The sequence below is a fragment of the Rhipicephalus microplus genome, chromosome 6, assembly GCF_043290135.1.
Source record: "Rhipicephalus microplus isolate Deutch F79 chromosome 6, USDA_Rmic, whole genome shotgun sequence".
Classification (NCBI taxonomy): Eukaryota; Metazoa; Arthropoda; class Arachnida; order Ixodida; family Ixodidae; genus Rhipicephalus; species Rhipicephalus microplus.
Genome location: NC_134705.1, coordinates 54,728,171 through 54,745,898, shown reverse-complemented (window position 1 = coordinate 54,745,898; position 17,728 = coordinate 54,728,171). Strand labels below are relative to the sequence as shown.

The following is a 17,728-nucleotide window of genomic DNA, read 5'->3' as shown; positions in this document are numbered from 1 at the left end:
CTCTGGGTACAAAGTTCCAATGTAAAGAGCGCGCTCTCTACTTTTTATTTTTTACATCTGCTCACAGAGGAACAGGTGAGCACGAGTCATTGTTAGTGCTTAAAGAGCTTGGCAATTTGCTTTCTTTGCCCACGATTTTATGTCAACAGGCGGTGCTGCGGAAACCATTTTCATTTAAATTTGAAGAAGGTACGGTTCCTAACCAGGAACACCTATGACAACCTATGCAACAGCCCGGGCCCTCGGAACGAGCAACTGATAGACCTCAGCAACTTCTTGAAGGGGACTTCCAACAATAGGGTTGGTAAGAGGGGAGTCAAGTAGGCGGTGCCACACTGCCAAATGACGTGAAAGGCTCTGGAGCAGTGTCACGTCTTCGATAGGCGTCCGTATAGGGAACAGAAGCTCATGTTCCCGGAGCGACGACAACGCCGTGCCTGACCCAGGCGGTGAGCTCCAGAAAATTTGAGGAGAGGTGCAGGGGAGGTCGCAGGCGAGTCTGTGTGTTTTGTCAAAACGGCAACGCGTGGGACACGCGCGCAACGCGTTCGGCAGTCGGTGTGGGGAACTTGAGCGCCGTGCCGTTAGCTTGGCGCGCTATAACCATACGCTCACTGTGCGATTTGCCTTTACAATTGCAGAAGCGGACCCACAGAAGCGTCCACGAGGTCCGAAGTGTTGTTGTGTTGTGGGCTGCTACAACAATGCAGACACCACCAAGGGACACGCGCCACGTGTAAAGCTGTATCAGTTTCTCAGCAAGTCAATGACGGCGAACACTGGCGCGTTCGCTAAAGATAGAGCAAGCATGACATGAGAGCCGGACAAAAAGAAAGGAGAAAAAAATTGGCCCCGTACCTGCAAGTTATACTGCAAATGTCGTCGAAAGATGATAGTCTTGCGTCTGGAGAGAGTAAGCAAAACGTTTATTTGATGTTCTGCGCAAGAAAAACGGTGAATGGTATTCTGGAGGCGCTGCGTTAGAGTTCCTCGAGCGTGCATTGGAGGCGAATGAGCGCATCAAGTCACGTCCCATGCGAGACATGAGCGCTATCTGGCAGTTATCTTGGAAAACGAAGCGCGAGCGCCCTGCGCACCCGTCTCAGAGGTGATAAGGGGTAGAACGCAAGGCGATGGAGAGGGGCCACCGCCATGTCGTCTTAGCAAAGCGTTGGAAACACTTGCCTTTTTGTGCAAGCGTTGCATGGTCAGCGCAACGGGATAAATGCTACGGTCCTTAGAATTACTTATGTATGCCTTTTCTGGTAAAAGACACACATACAGAATATTGACGTGTTGTTATGGTGCCTCATATATGCGCAATACTTGCTGTTTAATTGACAATCGCACAAGTGTGAATGCTGAACCTTGAGCAATATTGGTGGTCGCTGCGGATGGGGTCGGCCGTTTGGACTATCGTTTGGCCACTTTGGTACCATTTAGGGTAACGTTAAGGGTGGGCAAACAAACAGACAGACAGACAGACAGACAGAAAGACAGACAGACAGACAGACAGAACAAAATTTTTCCGTCGAAGGTCCCAAAGAAAGACTATCGTCTTTAAAAACGAGGCGAGCACTTCAACTTGACTCACTGCGGTTAATCTTCAGCTTGCTGCTTCACGGTGACCTGAGCAAGTCATGCGCCTACCGCACGGCGGACATGACTATAAAACCTCTCAGACATTTTAATGCTATGACCGTATAACTTTAGTTGTTATTTACTCTTTACCACACCGCGAACATCTCCACATGACAGTACACGGCTGCTATTGCTAGATACCACATCCAAACAACAATTATATGGTTTTCATTAACGTCAACGCAGTACATCGATAGAGTACGAGGATTCATGTCGACAGAATGAGACTTACCTCGAGGCATACGTTATACATAGTATTGTCACGGACCTGAAAAATGCATTCCGCTGTGAGTCAGGCGTCCTCCTCTTCCGTCGTCTGCTCCACATCATAAACTTGGCCAACGAGCTTTAGTGGTTTCGTTAGATTCGCTTCTCGAAAGTGCTTGTCCATCTCAGAAATCTTTCTGAAGCCGCAGTGCAGGCGGTACTTTGTAAGGTGACTCAAACGCCGCGCGCGCCCTCTGCACAGGCACGTAAGCGAGCGGCATCACATTGTCGGGAGGATAAAACGCGCAATATACATCCCCGATTTCCACTTGTCTACCAAAAATGGCGCTGAATGTCCAGAGTTGCAGCACCACCATGCGTTGCTTTGGCTTCCTATAATAAGTTGGGCATATTTTATGCATAAATCGCAGATTTGGGGAATTTCAGGTCTGGAGCCGGCGAAGTGCGACAGTCTCTTCTCGTTGAATGACATTAGTGGGAGTTGGTATCGCTGTTGTTGGCGTATGCATTGCTGTGTGACCTCGTGTTATGTGAGAAGTGGGGAACCTACCTCTGTGTTAGGCGCCACAGGGTGCGAGGCTGCTCGATGTGCGAGTTCTCGAGAGGATGAATGAGCGAGTTCATTATCATGCTCTATGGCGTGACCATCAGCCCCGAGCAGGCGTATGATGTGGCTTTTGTCTGAAGCAACTTTCAAGTGCGTTAAAGAATAAAATGAAATGTTTCGGGAATACCGCGACTTCTTAGGAAATCTCGACATGCCACTTCGAAACTGAGGAGTATGGCTGTCCAACACGCTGAACGTGTGTTGGATGGCCAGGGTAACAGTCAGAACCTAGTCCCAGTTAGTTACTGAAGATGAAGAGGAGATTCAGGCAGCACCTACTATATTATGTGTCACGTGTGCCGCTAACCTCCCTCAGCGTGTGTCCGTTTGCTACGCGAGTTGCGTCTGTGTAATAGACCCTACTTTCTTCTGCTTTGCTGATAGTGCGATTTTGGTATCTCATTTGTGCGTGCCGGCGGACGAACTGGAGCTGAGGTTGCATGTTGCGCGGTATATGCCAAGAAAGACAAAGCTCCCTCGTGAGGAAAGTATGAAGGTTTGGTAAAACAAAGTGAAAACTATTTGGATGATTTTGTCTGAGCAAAATAGCGCTGTCTATTTCCATTTAACAGTCGCGCTGGCACTTTGACAAGGAAATATGAGAGTTATGCCGTTCTTAACACACATCAACGGGTGAAGTAATTGCGTAGGCTTCAGCGTGATTTAGTCGAAAACCATACGAAACACACAGAACACAGACGAGCGCTGACTTACATCTGAGACTATTTTCACTTGAACAAGCCTTTTTGTGCGCTTGAAACCTGCTTGTAATACCTATACACAGAAGAGCAAGATAAAAGACGATACAAATGGAACCCAGGATTTCTAAACGAAAACCAAAAAAAAAAAAAACAAATGCCTACAGTGTGACCAAAATCGAAAATAATTCACACCTATATTACACAAGGCAGGCTGAACTTCGAAACCAAGACGGCACATGTTTATACTTCAAATACGGCACCTTCAAAATAAAGCTGACCAAGAGCAGGGCGTGAAATGTTGAACTTCTCCTAGTGATAAGTAAAGTGAGTGTCCAAAGGAAGAAGCAATAAAAACCAGAAAAGCACGTGGGGATAAAACAACAATACATAACATCCTAGAGAACAGATATCGGCGTCACTTACTAAAACAACACTTTCTTGGGCTCCTGGGAGGCTCGCGCTCTACATAACTAAAAGCGTGCAGAATCACTATAAGACGCCCAAGAACGAACTGTGGTAAACAAAATGACGCGTCGCCGGGGTGTTAAACTACGCTCTGGGATTACGAACTAGTTCGTGTCAAGAAAAACAAGCGTTAGGTAGAATAAAAGACCAAAATACGACAAATTTGCGAGAGCGAACCAACACGTCAAATAAAACCATCTAAAGAAGTCAACCTCAGCGTCTGTTAGGGTCACAGAAGGCAGGCTTACACTATGATCACCAGCTTTATCAATGAAAAACGCTAGAACAATTTCGAGCTCAGTCCTATCTTTGGCTCTTTTTTAAAATTTTGGTGCCGTTGAAATTCGGTGTGCAGCCACAAGGCTTACACTGCTCGGCGAGATAGCTACCACCTTTATTGCGTGCATTCAATCCGTGCTCTTTTGTGCATTTACTAAAATGTCTATTGTCTTTTATCATAACGTCTTTTACCTTGCTCTTCAGTGTAGAGGTAATACAGGCAGGGTTTGGTGCATAAAAAGGCTTGTTCAAGTGCAAATAAACTCATTTGTGATTCAGCGCTCGCCTTTGTTCTGTGTCTCCTATGGTACTTGACTAAATCGCACTGAAGCCTGTCCAATTATGTACCAAATCGCCCAAGTCAAAGTGCTTTTGTGTGAAGTAAACTTCACCTGTTGATTGTTTAGCCGTTTGCACATGGAAGTCATGAAGATCTTTTAATGTTTTGCATACAGGTATTACAAAAGAACACAGCATCACAAGATGCGCATCTGTATAGTTCATATTTGTATAGGAGTATTATCCTCTGGTGTATTCGCGAAGAGTAAATAGTCACTGCTGAGCCATTGATAAAACGTAATGATATTGCTTGTATCATGACCTAAGAAGCCCTACGCCTTTGGTCAACTAAATATCAAATTGGTTACGAAGCAGTAAATCACAATACAATGTTTTCAGCATAAAAGTAAAAATTTATTATGACAATATTTTCATATTTCGCTTAACATTATGAGATCAGTACCATCTCAGCACCAGTATAAAGCCTTTAAGTATATATATGAACAGAAAATTTAACGTATATGGAGTCACATCAATTACGTCGCCTCTGCCCACAACTGGACGAAGGTAGAAAAGACGAAACTAAACACACTCATGCGCAAAAGCATTAAACAAGTCCTTGGTTTGCCTCAAAACACGAGCACTTCCCGTCTCGACCAACTAGGCATGCACAACGGCATCGATGAAGTGATCGAGGCCCAGACCACGGCCCAAGTGATCCGCCTCTCCTCCTCCAAGGCAGGCCGCCGACTTCTAAGCGAGGCCGGCATGTCCCCACACCCCTGCCTTGAACGCGCAGTAACCCTCCCCAGAGTTGTCCGAGCTACTTACATGGTAACCCCATTTCCGCGAAATGTCCACCCACAACACAACAAAGGCAGACGGCTGGCCCGCGCTCGCGCGATCCTAAACCGTACCGCCGCGAATCGCAACTCTACCGCATTCGTCGACGCAGCGCAATACGGTAACTCCTCCTCTTTCGCACTCGCGGTAGTAGATGGCGACGGAGCCCTACGCTCAGCCGCCTCGGTTAGGCTATCAACAAGCGCCATAGCCGAACAAGTTGCTATAGCTTTAGCGATGACCGACCCCTCACTCACTAATGTCTTCACAGACTCTCGCGCCGCCATTCGGGCTTACGAAACCGGCAACATCGCTCCAGAAGCAGCCCGCATTTTACAAACACGGAAATATACGGGCTCGCACTACCTCTCTTGGTTCCCTGCCCACATGGGCAAAGACGTTCACCCACAACAACCCAACCTCAACGAAATGGCTCATGATCGAGCACGAGAACTGACCCGCCGTGACGATCAATCAGCCACCGAAGAGCTGGGCCCAGACGTGCAGTTTAATGACCCACTACTCACCTTCCATGAAATTACCTCCCACTACCGACACAACAGAAGCCGATACCCTTTACCCCATTCAAAACTCGAACGCGCGCAAGAAGTAGCCTTTAGAATGTTACAAACGAGATCGTACCCATCACGGGGCCGACTCAGCCATTATAACTCAGACATAAATTCACAGTGCCCAGATTGCACAGAAGTGTACTGTTCACTCGCGCACATGCTCTGGCAATGTCCCGCGTTACCTCAGGGACCTCTCACCAGTGAGTCCGACTGGGAGGAGGCACTCAGGAGCCCCAATCTCCGAAACCAACTTAAGGCAGTCCAGAGGGCCCAAGAACTGGCGGAACGCCACCACGTTCCAGCCCCGACTCGGGCGTCGCCTACGGTAGCGGCTGCTAGGATGTCCCACGTGGGCACCCTGGTGGCTTAAACTCCTCAGGACCATATATTAAAGTTCTTGACTGACTGACTGACTGACTGACTGACTATATGGATAGAAAATTTAACGGAGAGTGGTTGTAATTGAGTGCACCCGCCGCATAAGCCAAGATGGACCTCTAGAAAGTATTCTGTTTGCTAGTGCTCGCCAACTGAAAACGACTGCAGTACCAACAAACACAGCGATTGAATTAGCACGAATGTTTCATGTGCCCTCTGTTTTTTTCCTCAACAGATTGAGTTCCGTATGTTAGAGGAAGAAATAGAGAAAGCCGAAGGGAAGCCAGTGTACTTTGGATTACAGTTCATGGAGTGCTCTGTAAACCAGCTCGCATCCTTCTTCATGCCAAGAATACAAAGTGACAAGCGTGTGCGCGATGAACTGAACGCTACATCGGCACGGGTGTTCGTGCTTTTGCAAACAATGCCCCACTACCACTTCTGGCCTCGCGTCTGCCAAGCCATCGCATCGTTCTTACCTTTTACAAAGATCTTCAAGATGAAGGACGCAATCAAGAACTTTGACAATTTCATCATGTGAGTTACCATGCTGCGATTCTATACTACACAAAAAATTGCCAATGCGTGACTGAAGCCTTCATATCAGAATAGGAAGCATGTAACCAACAGTTGTACAAAAACTTTCCTTCATCGTTAACCAAGACATCAGCGCCGGAGAACAGTAATTCTGACTTCTGCAAGTGTACAGCTATCTACCAACGATACATAGTGCCATGTGACTTGAAAAGGCAGGCTAGTAAACAGAATTAATAATTTCTCAATAGTGAAAGATTATGCTTTTATAAAAGATTTGTCCTTATCGACAAGTTTATTTCAATCGTATATATATATATATATATATATATATATATATATATATATATATATATATATATATATATACTACTTATTTTATCTAAGGGGGAAAAAAGGCCACGCTTGCATGCAATGGGCAGCAAAGTAAAAGACAAAGCTGGAAGAGCAGTCTCCCTAGAGCATTCCTTGAAACACTCTTGGGGCGACTACTTCTATCACACTTCCACACAGTCAACCAATTTACACCTTAACAGAGTTTTGCCGTGTCTATAACACGCGTACATAGCTTGGAGCATTCAACGACTCACTAGTTACGCTATTTGCATTGTGAGACGCCTGGTTTATCGCTCCAAAAGGCTTGAAATAATAAGTGAACGCGATCCCTTATCTGACATCAAGCCTGTACAGAGTTGGGTTGCAACAAAGTTTCAAGCACTGGCATAGCTTAGTGGTGGAGTACTGGGCTACCACACAGAGACCCCGATTTTAATCCCATTCTACCCGGTGTATTTATTTTTTTATGCTTTCTTGTTTTGTGCGACAGTGGATTTAGACACCAGCAGCGGCGACGAAGGACTAGTACAGCGCCAAAACTGGCCCTCATTATTTCATAAAAGCATTTTGCTCTAAAACGAGATGTATTTTCGCAGCATTTTTATATGTAACAGCTGTTTTATAGCTTTCACTATAAAATAATAGATAAAACAATCTATATAGCTACTTTGTCTGTGATATTTAACAGTACAATTGCAAAGCAGCCCTGAGTATTGAGACCCACTCGGTCTCTTTTTGAGCAGATGACTACTATCCGATCAGCTACGAAGTAAGCCGCTTTTCTTAGCCACTGTCCCCTCTTTTCTGTCGGTCTCACAACTCTCATGTTGCTGCGTTTTTTTTTCTCCAGTGGTTAAGAAAAGCGAGTTCGCACTAACATACACTAACATACACACTAACCAGGGTTATAGTTGGGTAGTTAATACTTCCATCTGTTGTTTGGATATGTTAGGAAGCGCCAATGGAAGCCGCTATTTTTCGTTTTGATGACGCGGGCAGTTTCGAAGTTGATGCGAAGATGCATCTTTCCACTTTGTTAGCCAAGAGCGGCTCGTGCAGAGTTGAAGCTGCACATTACGGTGTTGCCGTATACTTTCCCTTTTCCGTTTACAGGCTAAAAATAACGTATATAACACACAAAAAATCCATAAAGAAAAGCTACAGTAGTAGAGTTGATTGAAAATTAGACAACATTAACTGCCATGCTGTTGTTATTACTGAGGTTAGAAATTTTTCGAAGCGTTCACAGCGCCAACTAATCGGAACCCCACTGCTACGAAATGAAAAGTAGTATGGAGAGAACTTTCTAGTACATAAACATTGAAGACATCGTTTGTATGTTCCGAGGCATAGTAAGCATTTTAATGAACCTCCACATGAACCCAAACTGTTACTTGATGCGTTGTAGGAATGAGCAATGTCCATGCATATAAGAAAGAATTACTCTTAGTTGCATAATATTTTGTTATTGCAGCGGAGTTGACTATTAGAATCTGTCAAAGGTACGAAATGATCACTTTAGGAAAGCGCTGGCTGGAGATTTCGAGAATATTGAAGACACAGTGATTGCGGTTGTAATTAAAGCCATTTCACACTTCCAGTTTTACCTAGAAGAACAAAAAATCAGACAAGGAATGATTTTAACGTCCGAAGTTGGAAGCTCTTTTCAATAGAATGTGTGGGGCTTGTGGTTGAGCGCAGAATTGTCTGAATAATTAGGAAGATATAAAAACTGGGAGTTGGCCACATTTTTCTATAGCTTCTTTATTTCCTACGTGCGATAGACTACCCTCCCAGTATAATAGATTACTCACAACAAAAGAATTGACGTTTCGGCAAGTTTAAATTGGTTGTACATCTCTGAAATCAGGTGCGCAAAAAAAAAGAACAAGAGAGCACAAGAAATACAATACACAACGAAGTGCCTTCTCACCAATATGAGCTCTGTGATGTGTTGTAATTCTTGTGTACTCGGGTTTTGCGCTGCATATTACAAAAAACCATTACCGACAACCACCATCTGTTCTACTATATTACTTTTTTTGGGCAACACGTTTGTAACGATCATTGGTTGTGGTTTGTTCTCAGACTTCAATATTGTTGTTAGTGTGTTGATCTGTGAAATTCCGAAATGTGCTGATGTTGCGCGAGCAAAGAGCGATATTCATAGATGTAATATTTTGTGAGACAGTATTCAAGGCCTCGGTTAGATTGCTTAGAAAGAAGCCAGGCAGGAGTTACGCTGAATTTATGCACCGGAAGGCAGATTTTATTACTTCGTATGGGAAAGGGAACGCATGGTTGATGAGATTGAAAAGCGAAAGCCGATGTAAGCACAACCAGCGTTACATAGTGATTGGTAGAAGACCGGGCAGGTGATCTAAAGACTCTGGTCCTACTTGGGTCTGATTTTTTTATACACAACTATTTCTTTCAAACTGAAGATATAATTATTACACTTTTGTTAATAGGTACGAAAAGTCACAGCTTTGCCGCGATAATAGGTACAAAAAGTGAAGCAATGCACGCGATAGCAACAAATTGAGAGGTCACGCGCAGTATGGAAAGCAGGTCGAAACATTCCCCGCCTTCTTCACACACGAATGACGCACGAAACGTACTCACGGGTACAGATTCACGCGTCTAACCTCCGTATTCACAAACGCTCCTCCACTCGGTTTTCACCCTTCACTTGACAGAGTTGAGCACTGCGTCACCACTCGGCTGAAAATGACGCTGCGCTACTTAAGAATCGCAGCAGACTATTGCTGATATGCAGTAACTTACCGTACCTAGAGATGGCGCTCCCATCGGCTTTCTCAAGTGAAGGCGAAGCGTTGAGTGAAGGGAGGTTCTAGAATACGGGGGTAAGCGTCTTATTTGTTGCTCTACTGTGTCTGAAGAGCACGCGCTTTTCGCAAACGGAGACTGCAATGATTGCAGTGACCTTTGTGCACCCGTTAACTGCAGCATTAACTGCAACCGTTAACTGCTCCCCTTCTTTGAGCCAGGCAAAGTACGCGTAGGAGATAAGAGCGGGCACTGCCACACGATGTGGCGACGCGCGCTCATTGCGCCATCTTGCTGGTATAGCTAAAAATACAACCCCCCCCCCCCCCCAAGATGCTCGTGAGCAGCAATAAGCGGTAAATATGAATAGTTCACCGTTTGAGCGGTGAAGGATACGCTCCGGGGTGGCTCAGTGGTTAATGCCTCGCTTTCAGCCGCAGAGGTCTCACGTTCGATTCCGCGCACCGGAGTGTTTTTCTGCATTTTTTTTTTTCGTTCTTGCGTTTTCATATATATAGACCTGTATACATTTACTGTGCATGACATTGATGCCGACGCCGGCGGCAAAATGCAGCCGGAAGTGTCCAAATAATTGATATTTCAGTAATAATGTTCCATACACCATTCTTCGCTTGATTGCCGGCTATTTTCAGTAAATCGCACATTGTATCTTGTAGATATTCGTGCTGGATAGGTAACCTACAAAAGTTTTAGTATCATGCAATACTCGGTTCTTCTCAGCAAACACGGTGGAGATAGCCTTTTCTCTATCAAACTTCAAATTTATTGACAAAGAACAGAATTTGTCTGATAGTAATGGGCAAAAACGTGGAGACAATGTTGTGATGTTGAATCCAACTAATGTACCTTAACCATGCATTACTGCAGAAATGAAATCAGCAACCACGTGGAAGGCAGCGGGCGAAAAAGTTTCATACAAACATACAAAGACAAGGTCAACGAATCTGCGAAAAACCAAGACTATACTTACAAGAGTGAGTTATATTCCCAGTAACCTCCCTGTCCTTCCTCATTTATTCCTCCTCCTCCTCCTTATATTCCCAGCTTCTCTATTAAACGAACACACCAAACTACTAAGCATGCACGCCAGTCAACTAAATTTCTTCTTGACATGCTTCAAATGGGCCCGTTTATTATATAGTAGTAGCATCACTTCAGGTCAGTACAACTGTCCAGTGCAACTAGATTACTTTAGTGACACGTACCAACAAAAATGTATAGCCACAATGTAACTTACAGCAGTACAATACACTCACACATCACGCATCACTGAAGCAAACGAAAAAAAACGCAAAATACACTTGGTTTAAACAGAAACACGTATTTTTTGTGAAGAAAAAAAACAGTGTTTCTCCTTTACCATAGATTTGAAAACGAAATTAGAGAACATTCAACACTTCCTATCCTAAAGCAGAAAAAGAATCACACCATATCCACGAAGTGAATGATGATGAGTAGGGCGAGGCTTGGAAGGGTTTTATGAGCAAACTGTGAATCATACGCTGGCCGCGTCCATTTATCTGTCTGTCTGTCTGTCTGTCTGTCTGTCTGTCTGTCTGTCTGTCTGTCTTTCCGTCCATCCGTCGGTCTGTCCGTCTGTCTGTCTGTCTGACTGTACGTTACATACAAGAGATGCGCAACCAACGCCTAGGAGGTGGCATACACGTTTTAAGGAGCTTCGCCCTTAAACCATGTATGTCACCTTCGGATGACGGCAACTTTACCCCCCGTTTTTATCTGTTTAGTAAGGAACCGAATCATTATCATTCAAATTTTCTGTAACGCTGCGAATAGAGCTCATTGTGGTCATCGGCGTGCTTCGGGTAAAGAGCGCAAACGCCACAAGATGATTATGGTGACATAAAGTACATGTCGAAATAAGCCCATTTTGCACTATCCTGGCCACATGCCGCTGATGGCTACGCATTCAGACATCGTATGGTGGCTCGTTTCTCTTATGCCTTAGTTGGAGCAGCGAGCACGCAGAACTGTTGGTCTGCCTTTTTGTTAATGTGTGTCGTACGATTCAACCACACGACAAAAACATAACTACTTCTTCAATTCCCAATCATTTGATCTGCTTGGGGCATTCATACCTGTGAAGACTGCCAATAAAACAGCAAGTATTACGCATACATTAGGTAAAATTAGTACACGAGTGTATGAAAGTGTGTTGCTTTATTTCCAAGATTATAGATACGTACTTTTAAAGGCTGCAGTGCTTATTACGCTGCACTGACAATGTGACGCTGTGCACAAAAAGGCGGCGTTTCTAACGCTTCACTAAAATGGCATGATGGTGCCACTTACTTGTGGCTCTGCATTTTAGAAACAAAACTTTGGTTTCTTGAAACCACGGCCAGATGACGTTTATACCTCACGTAGCGCACAATGACCTATCTGCTCCTGCAGATTGTCAAATAAACGTTTCGTGCTCTCTTTCGAGACAAAAGAATATCGTCGTTCAACGACCTTTGCAAGTGAAGTATGTAGATACGCGACCACGTTTTGTTTCAATTCATCAATTAGCATACTTCTGAGATTTCGTCCCCGCGTTCGAGCGAATTACGGGAAACTAACTTTCCTATTTTCAGAAATATGACTTTGTAACTCAATACCATTCGAAATTAAGCCAGCGTCAGCTGCACATACATTTCATAAGCTTCCTAGGAATGACTGTTTCGGCAAATTATGCGAGGAACCACACTAACTTAGGAATCTCCCATTTTTATTTCTCTTTTCACGTTTCTTTTTTTTTATTTTTCACATTGCGAATGCTTGATTTGTTATCCTTACCGCTGAATATTTGGCGTTTTTTTTCTCTCTTGAATGAATCTTGCTTCTATTATATAGTCGCAATTTTTATATTGTATGGTATTTATACTTTATATACTGCTGTTGTGTTAAATCTTATTGTGCTCACTTTATTTTAATCAATGCATGACGCCTGCATCATAAAGATTACAAAGGGAACATTGCGTTTTGTTTTTTAGCATGTACAAACTATTGTACAGTCATGACTTCATATAATATGTCAGTTTAGTTGTTCTTTGTTGCTTTGTTTTTTTTCCCTTCATTTCTTGCTTTAATTTTTATGCGCTTTGCTCCTTAAGCTTTCCTGTATACTTTTTACATGTATTTTTTTCTCATTCTGCCAACGACATCTGCCTTACATCAGTTCTAGTATCAGGAGGTCCCCCCGTCAGTTTTTTCAACTATGGGGCATCCAAATGCAATACGTATCACTAACGATGTTACATTGTATGCAAAGATATTGAATATAGTTGACTTGACTTTACTTTCATATTCACTGAAACAAGAATAAGTGGGCCTATCGCAAATTATTGGAATGCATAGAGGACTCAACACTTGATAGTAGCAAACAGTGACTGGCCACTTTTTTCTTCAAATAATTTTCTCTTAAATGCCGCACCTTTCGTACACTTCAGCGAGCATGCTTTAAAGCCAAACATATTTATTATGTCATTTACGTTTGGGCTCCCCAGTTTTATGTCCTGATTCTGGTGAGTTATCGATATAAAATGTGATGAGGCTACACAGCTTAGCCGCAATATTTATTTTTGCGCCTCCAAATAGTGTCCTACGTGTTTACAGTGTCATAACTACGATACTGGCCTCATATTCACGAAAAAATATGATGCTTAAAATGTCTGAAACAATCGCTGCAAGCGAAACCCCCATTGGGCACTCTCAGAGTAAGACATCAGATACGATTTTTGTCATAAAATCAATGTGCTCAGCCTTACCGAGAACCGAGAAAAATTTTGGGGGGGGGGGGGTTCATGGGAAGGAATAATTCATGTTCATTACAGCTCTCCTCAGCGTCTGAAAATGTCCAATAAGAGACGCATGCTGCGGTTAGCGGAACGCGAGTTTTCGATGTAATTTTCATTGTATACATAATGCTGATGCTTACGTCAACCATGCCCATTTTTTATTCTTCCTGAGAAAAGAAAACCGTTAAAAGAAGCGGTACCCAGTTACAGGCAAAGAATACCTACTGTAATAGTCTGGAAGAATTGCAGCATTGCACTTGAAAGCACGTAAATACCAGAGGGTTTAACATTGTAGAATGAAGTTCCATGTGTTTCAATTAGGTGTTGCTCAATTGTCCTCGGAAGCCACACTTTTTAAAGTGCGATACTGTAATTTGACCAGCGTAATTAAGTAGTTCTGTGCTGAGTATACTTGAAAGTGTTTTTTTTTCTCTACTATATTTGTCACATATGTTTTTTGTCACTTCCTTCCTATTCAGTTACGGCAAGAAGCTGTTACTGTCGCTGAGAGGTGGCGGCTTGTACAAGTGTCCCCAAACTCTGTATATGACCTAAGTTTGTAAATTGCAACGTATGAAAAGCGTGCTGAAAATAAACAAGTTCTAATATATGTACTGCGGTTCTTTTTTAATATGGTAAATTTACCCAATCTTAGCACAGTGCTGGCAGCGTCCTCATTTTTTTTTGTTCGGGCCCTCCCATATGGGTTTCATGGAACCATACTCACCCAGTCATGTATTCACCAACCCCTTTTTTAGACATCTTGCGCATGAATACAACTGAAGAGTTCTTACTAACAGGAGTTCTCATGGCGTTGGATGAATATCGTAGGTACTTACGAACATTACTTATACTCACTGACGCTGAATTTTTATGCCTTTCAGACCGCTACTTGGTGGGCCACATAAAGATGTTTCTCATAGGAGGCATCGACGGCCCAAGCATATCGATGCAGTGCCACATGGTGATGTTCGCTGCTCGCCCAAATGATCTCCAGCTGCGAGTGCAGCGGGAAATTGACACCGTTATAGGCCACCGAAGATTGCCTACTTGGGAAGACCGAAAACTCATGCCTTTCACAATGGCATGTGTCTGGGAGCTCGAAAGGTGGAAAAGAACGGAACCGTTTGGTCTACCTAGAGGGTGCATAGATGCAAACGATCAGCAAGCAATGCGATCTACCTAGCTCTGGTTCAATCATAGCTCCTTGATTCGCAAAAGTGGGGATGGGCATGAAATGAGAAGGCTCGTTCAATTTTTTCTCTAGATCTCTTTATCGTCGTCATCATCATCATCATCACCAGCCTAAGTACGTGCACTGCAGGACAAAGGCCTCACTCATGTTGCGCCAGTCAACCCGGTCCTGTGATTGCTGCTGCCAATTTATACCCGCAAACTTCTTAATCTCATCTGCCCAGCTAACCTTATGTCTCCCCCTAGCCCGCTTGCCTTTTCCGGGAATCCAGTTAGTTACCCTTAATAACCAGCGTATATCATGTCTACGTGCTACATGCCCTACCCATGTCTATTTCCTCTTCTTGATTTCAACTTTGATATCCTCAACCCAAGTCTGTTGCCTAATTCACTCTGCTCTCCTCTTGTCTGTTAAGGTTACACTTACCATTTTTCTTTCCATTGCCCAATGCGTCATCCTCTACTTAAGCTGAACCCTCTTTGTAATTACAGTCTCCAGGTTTCTGCTCCGTAATTAGGTACCGGCAAGATGCAGCTGTTATGCACCTTCCTCTTTAGGGATAGTGGTGGTGATGATGATGATGATGATGATTCTAATGCCATGGTTCGTACCCACTCAGAAGGATCGGCCAAGAATCGACGACTTAATTCAAAAAGATTTTTTTTAATCGAAACCACCCACCAGAAAAAAGAAAGAAAAAACAAAAGACACCCTAGGCAGAATGAAAGGAGTGCAATAGTTGTTTGTCACTCGTTCAGATAAGACAATTATACATTATCTTGAATAAGAATCAGCATGGTTAAACATTGCTCTTGTGTTCGTTAGATTTTTTCGCACGAATAAAAATCACGCAATTAAAAGCCTAATTCTTTTACTTTTATTAAGGTACTTGCAAACTGCATAGAAAATGTGGCATACTTTTTTTTCTTCTTCTTGCATGACACACTTGGGACATAAGCTAGTAGTGTAGTGGTCTACTGAGGAGAAAGAAGAAGGAGTTGGAACAATGGCGGTGTTTGTCATTGCTGTGTCTCGAGCTTTCGAACAGCGACTGACGTTTGCCTGTTCTGAGGGTTTGGCCAAGAATTCAATAGTTGTGATTGATTTTGTTTATTCTTTTTTTTCGTAAGCGTTTCTATAGTGTCCTTGTTGATTAGCGAGTGTATTTTCAGGTAGTACGACCAGGCAGATACCGTTTTCCTCACCTGGACCAGGGGCTTTCCTCCGGTCTGCTTCTCTTCCTTCGCAGGAATTGCCAGTTGTCTTGTTTTTACGCAATGGCATCTCATCCGTTCCTGTGGCATTGGTCCCAAGCAACGATGGTATCATACGGATGAAGAATCCAAAATTGATTCAGACGGAGTTGAGAGCTGCTACAACTCACTACCAAAGCATCACAGAGGTCAGGCAGTTCGGCAAGGGTGGCATTCTTTGCTTCTCGTCTGACCAGCTCGTGTTCGAGACCTACTGAAATGCTCGGTATTCGCTACCAACCCGGTGAGCGCATTCATTCCACCTAACCTAGCTTGCGTCAAAGGCCTCGTTCGGGGTGTCGATGTCAACTTGAACCCAACTGAGATATTAGATATGTTTTCAGAAGCAGGTGTGATAGCGGTCTAAAGTTGTAGTCGAATTGTGGACAAGAACAAGGTCCCAACGTAGTCCGTGATGGCTACATTTGCCGGGTCGAATAGCCCAGCCAAAATCAAAGCGAGTCCTTTATATACAGAGTGGAGCCGCTATCACCTCGTCCGCTAAAATGTAGTAAGTGTTGGAGTTATGGGCACACAGTGAAAGGATGCAGGTCAGTACCTAGATGCAGAATTTGTGGTGAGACGCACAACTCAAACGACTGAAAAAAATACTGAAGAAAAGCGCTGTATTTGCCATGATGCACACTGTTCTGATAACCCGAATTGCTCAGCCAAGGCACGTTAAACCCAAATTCTGGAAATTGTAGACAGATGACGATGCTCCTGAAAGGATGCCTTTGCTAAAATTCAAGCCAGAACTCAAGGGTATGCAGGAGGAGCTGCCCGCCATAACAAAGCAACGGAAGCATCATTTTCCCTATCAATTGCGGACATGATCGAGAAGGCTGTGGATAAGGCCATGCAACACCTTGATACTACCCTGTGTGAGTCGCTGTCGCACACATTAAATAACCAAATCGCACAAGTCTATGGAGCACAGATAGATATAAGTACGGCTGTCAAAAATGCTGAGTCTGCACACCGGACAAGTGAGGCAGAATATGAGATAACTCCACCAGATGCACAGTCTGCAGAGCCCTCTGAAGAAGGCGTTCAGAGAGAAAGCGAGGGTGCACAGGAAGCTTCTCAGGACACACAAGATATGGACATAGATCTCAAATGCCTAAAGCGTTCTAGATCCCCTGCATCGAAAAAACCTAGCTCGCCGAAACATGTAAAAAGCAAGAAATACCAGAAAGACAACCTTTCAAAAACCAATTTTCTAAAAGAACGTATTTTAGATAAGGTGATTGCCGAAACCATTTTAACGAAATCATAGGGTCTCTTAAAATTATTCATTGGAATTGCCGATCTCTTCACTCAGCCATAACAGATCTGGTATACCTGTCTTCCAAATACGATCCCGCTATTATTGCATTACAAGAAACTTGGCTATCCACACATCATGTATTTAACCTACCCAACTTCCAAACCTTTCGTCTAGACCGTCCATCCAAAGGTGGAGGTTTAGCTTTCTTTATAAACAATAAATTAGTTTAAAAGTCAAAAACTCATATAAATGTATGTCTTATGAATGCGAAATATGTCTTCTGAATGCAACAGTGACCACTTTCCAATAATGTTCGAGATCGCTTGCCCCGTCAAACCATCGTGCTTCCATGCCCGAACCTATATAAATTATGCAAAATTTCAACACGACCTAAAAACTGCTTTAGACGCTCCTTCTCAGGATGGAGATGACACTAAAGCTATGAAAATAAGCGCAGTAATTAAAAGGGCATACAAAAACGCGGAATTTACTGTTAAATCGGCGAAGAGAATACCCTATAGCCCCTGGTGAAATTCCAA

General features: G+C 43.6%; 1 protein-coding gene across 1 annotated transcript in view; it reads left to right on the top strand.

The window, feature by feature from the left end:
• LOC142765262 (cytochrome P450 2C54-like) overlaps window positions 1-17,728 on the top strand; it is a 59,956-nt gene that overhangs the window by 16,509 nt on the left and 25,719 nt on the right. The window contains exons 3-5 of the mRNA XM_075865976.1: window positions 6,229-6,530; window positions 10,542-10,648; window positions 14,356-14,578. Of these exons, the coding sequence (XP_075722091.1) occupies window positions 6,229-6,530; window positions 10,542-10,648; window positions 14,356-14,578 (632 nt within the window). The remainder of the gene's footprint in view (window positions 1-6,228; window positions 6,531-10,541; window positions 10,649-14,355; window positions 14,579-17,728) is intronic.